Below are 9912 nucleotides of genomic sequence, written 5' to 3' on the forward strand. Positions count from 1 at the left end.
ATAAAGCATGCCTTTTCATGAGTCAGAACACCCTCAATCAAATAGACCCCAACAATATATATTCCTCTGTGCTGATCTTTGGATTATCACTGATCCTGCCTGTGAAGCAGCAAACAGTTGGGGGAATTTAAGGGTATCTGTCATGCTAGCTTGTTCTGGCCCCACCCTGGAGATGAGAGCGTGGGTCATGAGGCTGGAAAGGCTGACAAAAACAAATCTTTAATCAATACCCTGGCCCTCAACACAAAACCCTCCCTCCTCCGTCTCTGGCTCAGTGTGCTCTGAGAGTGACAGTTTTTCATTTTAATCTGTGCCTAGTGCTGCCCATATTGTGGGGAAATGGTGAGCTAATATTATGGTTCCTTGGCTCATTCAGTAAACCATTGTTGGCTGTGCATAGTGTCTAGGCTATTTAGTGAAGCACTTGTGAAGATCTAAGATCTTTCTTAAGAACTACAGATGTAGGATCTTAATTTGAGCCAGTTTGCCAAAGCAGGGAAATAATCCTGCAGCAACAGGACATTTGAATTATTTGGTGGATTATAATGAATGGACATTTTTGTAGGAGTTAATACCTTTTCCGTAAGAGAAAAACATGTCTGAAATGTCAAAGTGGAAATTACAAACAGAAGCCTTTTTAAACCTCAAATAAACTACAAGTTGCCAGTGGTGTAAAGTACTTTAAAGTGCTAATTTTTTCTTTTTTTCTTTCACCTTTATTTAACCAGATACGCCAGTGGAGAACAAGTTCTCATTTACTTTCTGTGACCTGGCCAAGATAAAGCAAAGCAGTGTGACAAAAACAACAACACAGAGTGCCACATAAACAAACGTCCAGTCAATAACACAATAGAAAAACGTATGTGTGTGCAAATGCAGAAGAGTAGGGAGGTAAGGCAATAAATAGGCCATAGAGGCGAAATAATTACAATTTAGCATTAACACTGGAGTGATAGATGTGCAGATGATGATCTGCAAGTAGAGATACTGGGGTGCAAAAGAGCAAGAGGATAAATAACAATATGGGGACGAGGTAGTTGGGTGTGCTATTTACAGATTGGCTGTGTACAGGTGCAGGTACTTAAGTAGTTTTTTGAGTATCTGTACTTTACTATTTATATTTTTTACAACATTTACTTCACTACATTCCTAAAGAAAAGTATGTATTTTTTTTTAAACAAATACTTTTAAGACTTTTACTCAAGTAGTATTGTACTGGGTGACTTTCACCTTTACTTGAGTCATTTTCTATTAAGGTATCTTTACTTTTTTTTTTTTTCAAGTATGACAATTGAGTACTTTTTCCACCACTGCAAGTTGCATTGCAGGAAAGTTATCCTGCAAAAGGTCCTACATATGTAAACTAAATCCAAAATAATTTACAACTGCCCAGTATTCAATATGCAATATAGTCTAGCTATGTCTTTAGTGACAGATGCACAACACTAGGCTATATCACAAACATGAATACACAGTATATAACAGAAACATAACTCCAATCAGATAAACAAACAAAATGTTAAACAACAGTAAATAACAATATTAAAGGCATTAAACATCCATACACAAAAGGAAGTCAAGCACACAGCCATGCAGCAAACATATTTTCTAAAACATGCAATTCAGCCATGCATTTTTCATTAGGCATACTCAATAGGCCCATTCAAGCATATGAAACACATGACACAGCAAAGACATCACAAGACATGCTAAAACAACATAGAACAAATCAAACAGACTGGTATACAATTAGAGAGCCTGGAGCATTTACAGGGTAATAATTACCAGATCCAAATAAATTAGAACCAGACATAGGGATCAAATAAGTGAATAGCCTAACGAGTTATCTGTCTACAGACAGAAACAACCCTAAAGTGCCTCAATCCTTGTGGAGGAAAACACTGCTAACCTCATCCTCAAGGCCCACTAAAGACCCAGTCCATCCACAAACACTGTCCCCCTCTCCAGTGGCTGGTCCACACTGAAAACATTATTAGAATAGTAGGAATAAAAACACTGATTGAAGTGAAACCAGAGCTAGAAGGCATTGATTGGTCAGCCAAGATGCAGTGCTGGGCTAATAACATGCTGTCAATCAAATGCAATCAATCTGGGTGAGCTGTTGTAAGACATGTGGGAGGAGGGAAGGTAGGTAGAGGGGAGTTAAGCTCTTTTGCTGAGTTGTTGCCATTACCCAAACAAACAACCACTTCTGATGACAAATAAAGCATTTGAGTTCCATCTCTAAAATGAGCTAATCATACACTCAGCATATTATTTGCATCAAAAGCCTCATTCTTAATTTTCATCTTGACTGCCATGTTGCATTGGCCATAACTAGCCTTTATGTTAACGGAAATATAGACAAATCTAAGCTATTGCTATATGAACCTCCTCTTCACTCTTTCTACAGTATGATGCCAATACAGACCAATATACCCAAACTCTAAAAAGATTTAAGATCTCACTGATTTTGCATCTGGCTTAACAAGGCTTTGATTGGACTAACCTGAGGGGTATACTACAAAGCAGGATCAATGAGTTAGCCAGCTAACTTTGATGAACAACCGGAAATAACAGATTTTCTGGTTCATTAAGGAAGCTAAACTTAGAAATTGGTTTTTGGTTGTTGAGTCAATGAGACCATGCTCATTTCAAGCTTACCTTAACCAAAAAAATAAAAAGTTATTTCAGAAGATTTTTGGCACATCTCATTGATCCTGTTTTGTAGTATACCCCTCAGACTCTTCTTGATTAGCATAATCTCTTCAAATATGAATGATTAGAGAGGCAGTGAGTAGGCCCATACTTCTGAAAGTCAAAACAATGCTTGATTAGGCCCACTGCTAGGGGGGAAACTTGAGATGGGCTTTACTATGACAAAAGAGCAAATTAAAGTGCCATCATGTTTCCCTCACAGTAATCATAATAACAATGGTTGTTGTCAAAGGCCAACTTTCTTACAGTCTGGTGACTCTTGATGGGGAGGGAAGAGAGGGAGATGTACACTTTTTGTGGAATGCTGGCCAACCAAATATTGTAGTTAGTTAGCCTGAATTATTTATATAACAGTGTTAGGCTACTTAGAGTAAAAAAAGCTTGAAGATTTGAGTCTACCATGGTGTTGCTAAATTGAACAGGCCTATATTCAGAAGTGAGGCTGAGAAAGGCTAAGTCAAAGAGCTGCAAAACATATTAGACAGGAAGTTCAACAAACGTGCACACGAACAGTTAACTGCCTGCAACAAACTGAAAACATCTCTTTACGTATTTCAGCTCTCACCCATTCATGCAAAGCCCATCTCAAGGAGAGCAGAGGTGAGAGCTTGTGGCACGCACACGGCACACACACACGGCACACACACACACACAGTCAGCCAGGGAAGGACTCAGCCAGCCCTTTATCATAACTACTCCCACAATTACTCAGATCACCGGTTTACCTGCCTGGGCCTGGGCTGCTCTGAGCAGCGTTACAGTGTCCTGGTGAAACCTCCAGGCAGCCAGCCAGGCAGGCAGAGAGAGCACATTAACTAGGCCGCCTGACATGGGAATAGGATGCCATAATAACACGCACCAGCATGTTGGGAGAGCAAGACTAGAGAAAACACTCACAAAACAGACTAGTCACAGCTGGGGGGGTGATGCGTTAGTCCCGAATCCCAATCACTAAGAATCACAGACTACAACACCAACCAACTCCTTTGCTGCCTCTAAATCTACATCTCAAATTGTGTTGAGTAAAAACGCAGAGCTTTGAAGCGGCTAAAGCAATATCAAGGAGAACAGTGTAATGAGTGAAGAGCATAACAAGGAGATGTGGTTGATTTCAGCCTCTCTTTTCAAAACACTACTCCAAATACACTTCATTACCTAGATCAACAGAGTCATTGACAGTGGAGGAACTGTAAAGGAAGCTGCTGTGGTCTTTAAGCATGAAGAAAGAAGTCACTTTCACAGAGACACAAACTGCTCTACGACGTTCCAGCATGCATGGCAATCTTTTCATTAACGGAATGTTGTGAATTCAAAGGAGGCTCCTCTTGATTAGGCTAGCTGTTAAAACTGAAATTATGCAACTTATCAGGGCCATAGAAACACTTCTAGCATTTAGCAAACATAGCAGCCTTATCCCAGTGCATTCCTCATCCAGATGAATGGATAGGAGAGCTTCTAGCTCCAAGTGGTAGCCTTCCTTCTCTTTCGGGGCCTGCCCTGCTCCTGATCTCCTGGCCTCAACCTGAAACAATCACTCTTAGTTAACGACAACACTTCTGCTATTGACAGCATGATCCCGTAAAGCAGACACTTCAATCACCAGAGCAGCAAGCTCCTCTCCGGTCCAGGAGGAACACCCAGAGCAGAAGAGGAGAGGAGGAGGGGGTGGGGGTGGGGGGGGGGGTCAGATGAAAATCAAGAGGTAAATAAATGAATCGATGAATGAATAATAGATGTGCCAGCTATAGTGGGCTCTCGGAGCAGAGCACAGTGCCACGGGGGGATGCAGTATTATTAACACTCTCTTACTGTTCATCTCTGTGTCATCACTGATACTCTTAGGAGGAGCATGGCCGGCATAACACACAGCTGATCTGTACATTCGATCCGGATTACGAATTTTCTTCAGTCCTTCAGGAGGCAAAAAGAGAGTAGAGAAAATCGAGGAAAAGAAGTAGGGTATTCTCCCAGATGCTTACAATAGCCCAGTACAGCCCTGTTTCTTTCCCCCATGCAAACACATTGACAAACAGGGAGCAGCTGGACAGTGAAGATGTTTACCTGCAAACAACAGATTAGAAACAAACCCCACAATAATGTAACTAAGGCTTGAGTTATTCAGGAGACAGAGTTATTACAGACACAACAGAAACTGGATAACAGTACTACTCCTAGCCCTGACCTTGGCTTAACCTAAACCCATGGATTGTGAAGAGTTAGCCTGCAATATAGTATCATGACCAAAAGAAACAACTAACAGGACGGGTGATCAGCACTATTCCCTGCCGAGGTGTAAAGATATTTCAGCAAAATAGTCATCCACAGCTATACAGTGGGCTATATTCAAAATAGTACATGCTACTGACAAAGAGCAAAGTGGTAAACCTAAGCTCCAATAAGCATGGTCATACACCCCAAAATATTTCCACCACCAGGCATCTCTAGTGAAAAGTGAAGGAAATATTTTGATATTAGGTGCACAGTTGAAACTTTCACAGACATTATTTTTTTTAAACACACCATTTATGCAAGTGGGAAAAGTGGTTCATGAGTAGTTCTATGTCACTGTTGAGAGTTCAAGACTGACACTTCAGCTGTCACTAAGTCTGGCACATTTTACTTTACATCTCAATGATCTTAGAGATCGTATTTCCAAACAGTTCTGACAGGCCTAGCATACAATACATACAATACACCTTATTTTAAAAATCTAACAAAAAATAAGTCGTTGCATCATGGTTTTATACATATGTAGAATAACTCAAGAGTTCTAAATTAGCTATTAAAAAACAAAACATGCGTATCAGACAATCTGACAGATCCAGCCTGATTGATTTGTTCCATAGCATAGTGCCAGACATTTTGCTTGCTCGTTGGTATAGTCCTACATGATTGCTTATCTATTCTATTCATTATTTTTTTCTATGCTGCTGAATAATGCATCTCTTGGTTTAAACGAACAGTTCTATTTTTTTTCCCTGTTCTGGGAATGGTCCCTAATGACGAGTGAAGGGGCTAGCAATCAGGCTCATTGTAGGCCTGGCTGGGTTTGATTCAGGTCGATATTGGTCCACATCACATCAGTAGTAAGCTGGATGAATCAATGTGATCAAGCAGAGAGGGCATTGGCTGCATAGAGACAGACTGGTCTAAAGTATGACACCACCTGTCATCGGCAGCCAGAGTCAGCCAGAGTCTGGAGCACGGAGGGAGCAGACTTCCATCCATCCACACCTCACTAATTCAATTAAGGAAAATGAAAAATCTCCAGCCTGATTCCTGGTTGATTCCACACAGAACTATACAAAGGAATGGCTGAGGAAGAAACGGTCTGTCTGAGATCAGGGGGAGAAGGTCACTTGTTCGATGATGTAACACTAGGCTACAGCCTGACTGAAGTTAATGACTGTGTGATTTCCAGATGACTTATTCTATTTTTGCACTCTGTGAACTTTCCAAACCCAGACAGACATCAACTATAAATAGGCCCCTACCATATTTGTTTGCAAAAGCATTGATACTTTTAAAGTGTATTATAGCCTCTCTTACTCACAGGTCTACAGTACAGTATGACCATATATCGCATTCAAGTTGACATACAAGGTTATGTTTTCTCTGTTGAGGAAGATACCCTTCAGTGAGAACATGTTATAACCAGGTAAAGTGTACTGACCCAGAGATAGGCTAGGCTACAGAGGAGAGAAATGGCCTTCTGTCTACAGACCAAGGAGACTAAGTTAGTGGAGCTTATATAAGAAACATATCTGGCATTGCCTCTGTCCACTTCACACCCTTTATAAATACATGATCACCACTCTGAAGTCCTGAAGGATTCAAAGGTGTCGGGGGTTTACTTTAAAGTCTAAATTGAGAAGGAAAGATGTGTCACTTTATTGGAATGATCTTCATTCAACACCTGCTATTTCCGTTCCCTCCGTGACTAGTGGTATTCTTAGACTCACTGTTCTTTAGGAAGTGTTGGGGAAAGCCCTATCCCCCAGGGTCTAGCAATCAGTTAGATGGGTCAGAAGTAACTCCTGGTGTTACTCTGTACAAAGAAGACCACTGAGAGAGACTGGCTCATATCCTCATGGGAGTAGCACAGGATGTGACCTACAGTGCCATCAGGAGACCTGCCAAACAAGCAAACTATACCTATAGCCCCCACCCCACCACAGTCCAGGTGCTTCAAGGACAAAGGGATAAAAGAGATGGTGTTAATACCTGTGGGAGGATTACTGGATATACAGGAAAACGGTAGTGCATTAGTAGCAGTGCTGAAATAATATAAATATTATAGATGTTTTATTTATTTTTATCTCTAGGCCTAGACTATTCCATATTCTTCACATGTTCCTTTACTGAGACACATCATTGGATAACCGATTTTAAATGAATATTGGATAGAAAAACAAAGACTATTCTATGTAAAAGCTACCCGGCTCCAGATTGCCTGAGAGGACATTGTGTTTATGTGGAGGCATGAAGCACTCGTCTCTCTCTCCTCCTTCATCCTCCCCCTCCCCCTCCTTCACTGACCAACCTCACAGGAACACCGAAAATAACTCAACCTGCTCAGCAATGGGAGTTTCAAGTCAGGGTTTCAGTAAAAGCTCCTGGTGATGGAGAGGCAAAGAAATTAACAAAGGTAGTGACTATAGATACATTCATCTTGTGTGTATGGATGTAATGCATTAGGTCTAAACGCCACTGTGAAGTAGTAAGTCATTCCTATTACAGAGATAGGTATCCTCCCTTTTTAATTTTGTCATATACATTAGGCCTACTACTACACTTTAAATGTAAAGTGTGTCCCGGTATAGTCATTCCTTTTTCACAGCTCAATACCACCCCCCTGTGGAGTTTTGTTTAGGAGTTGGCACAACCAGCTCACAGGCTCAGCTCTCTCATCTTTGTTATTGTGGTCTTACACAACAGTATAGGAACACATTGACCATCAGTGTTATCTTTATCGTGTAAACCTAGATCATAAGTATGTATAGTATTTTTATTCTATATTGGAGGTGGCTCAAGCTGTGATAAGGCATATACAAATAGAAAGTACAAGATGGCAACTATTTGTCCCTATTGAGGCTAAGCTCACCCTAAATGAACACTCCCCTAATTCTTTTGACATCAATAGTTCTCTCTACATTAGTGTGTCAACATGGAACATTTCAGTGTATCTAATTATTTGATGTCTGTTTTAGGCCACTCTATGCATTCCAGATATTGCCAGCCATTTGAAAATATGAACTCGCTCTTTGTCACCACCCCCTGGTTACATATGAACAATACAACTTAATGTATTTGAAAACATTATGAAGAGCATCGTAGACTAAATGCAAGAAAGCTCGACTGCAGTTTAAAAAACGACGCAGAACAACTCTAATGTTTATGAAAGCTGTGCACATTTTTAAGTTTAAAATGCATATACTAAGCCTTTATACACTATAGGAATGAATAGGCTGTCCACTAGATTGTATTATCACATACTATCAATAATTATGATGCAGTATACATATACTTCTACTGCAATTAGGATACTAATTATAACATTGATTTTCTTCTAAACAAATCTACTTTGCAGGTTAATATGGTTTAGTCATAATCAAGCTTCTTAATAGCCTTAATTAAGCAATGTTCATTGTGAACATGTTACACTTCTAAATGCATGCATTCCTCCTGTCTTATTCTAATTATTTATTATTACTTATTCTATTATTATAACATTTTGATTATTTTGACAATGCATTGTTAACTAATACTCAAGTGTTATAATCTCCTAATTAAATAACATATTCAAGTCAATATGGATCCAGACCAGATGCACATTTCAACCCAAATTAACTTCAAATATTCAATAGTGAAATAGGCTAGAATATCAAAACTTCCTTTTCAGATTGTCCCTTTGACAGAAAGTTAACACCCTTTTTGGCTAAATTAAAAACGCTCTTTAGAATCTTACTATCCATCACATCTGAGACACATCTGGTGGCATTCAATTCCAAAGCTGTGTATGGTACAACATTCTAGTTTTTTTTATTATATATATATATATATATATATATATATATATATATATATATATATATATATATATATATTATAGCAAACATCGACATGATTATAAAATAACACTTTTAACTGAGCAATAATATAATGTTGTCTGTAAGACCGACACCAGCTAAAATCTCACTCGATAGGGTAGTTCCCTTTCCCTTTCAGGAACCTCAACCAACGGGTGATCTCGTCGAGTAAATAAAAAGATTGTCCAGGACTTGCAAGCAAGCATTTTTGTTACCAGACATGGTCACTGGATGGCTAAAATGCATTCTAAGCAAACTAAACTACAATCTAACGTTTGATACGTAGGATGTTATAGATATTCCATGTCAAATAGCCTATGTAATAGCTTGCTTGCGTTTATGTAATAAAAACACGCTTATTTTCAAAGCTGGATAAATAGAACAGAAGTTGGCAATGACATGTTGTTGTCATTAACTTAGCTTGTTTTATAGCTATTTAGCTTGCTGCTTCACTGAACTGAATCTAGAATAAATTACGATTATACAATCCGGCTTTTAGATCATGCTGGCTATTTTGTCTTCTTGTTTTTATCATGTGTAGGCTCTGATGGGCATAGCTGGCTAGAAGGCTAGCTAATATTAGCTGGCTAGGTAATGTTGTCTCCACGTTTAGCTGCCTGGTATTTCGGAGGAAATACAAGAGTGCTATTCTTGTAAAAACTCCACGTCTCTCATCACATATTTCACCAAAGTCTGACTTTAAAATATTGTATATCACATAGTTGTCTTACTGGTAAATTAATCCCATTATATCTCTCTTACCTTCCGGCTTGTTTTCGGCAGCCATTTCCCCTTCGCGCGCAACATCCTCCTCCTCCTCACGACCGTGGGTACCACGCGCGTGCACGGCGAGGACAGCACGAGGAGGGACTCGAGGAGCAGCAGCGAGTCCAGCCAATGCAAACTTACCATTGGTTGTGAGGCAATGACTGACAATGTTACTCTGGAATGGCTAGTGACATCAAGAAAAAACACGCATCCAATGCAACTACCAGACCACGTCATTGGCCGAAAGGTAACACCTCAAAAGTAAATGAACCAATCTGCTTTGGAATGGACTAATAATTATGTTATAATGACGCCATTTGGAATTGGGCATGAAGTC

The 9912-nt window shown here is 39.6% G+C and overlaps 1 protein-coding gene across 1 annotated transcript in view; it reads right to left on the reverse strand.

Moving 5' to 3' along the window:
- The window catches only part of LOC139368588 (calmodulin-binding transcription activator 1-like), a 483633-nt gene extending 474039 nt beyond the window's left edge, over positions 1–9594 (reverse strand). Inside the window, exons 1-2 of the mRNA XM_071107638.1 lie at positions 9570–9594; positions 4528–4629 (exon numbers count right to left, since the gene is read on the reverse strand). Of these exons, the coding sequence (XP_070963739.1) occupies positions 4528–4629; positions 9570–9594 (127 nt within the window). The remainder of the gene's footprint in view (positions 1–4527; positions 4630–9569) is intronic.
- Positions 9595–9912: the final 318 nt, after the last annotated feature.

Source organism: Oncorhynchus clarkii, chromosome 16 (genome assembly GCF_045791955.1).
Source record: "Oncorhynchus clarkii lewisi isolate Uvic-CL-2024 chromosome 16, UVic_Ocla_1.0, whole genome shotgun sequence".
Lineage (NCBI taxonomy): Eukaryota > Metazoa > Chordata > Actinopteri > Salmoniformes > Salmonidae > Oncorhynchus > Oncorhynchus clarkii.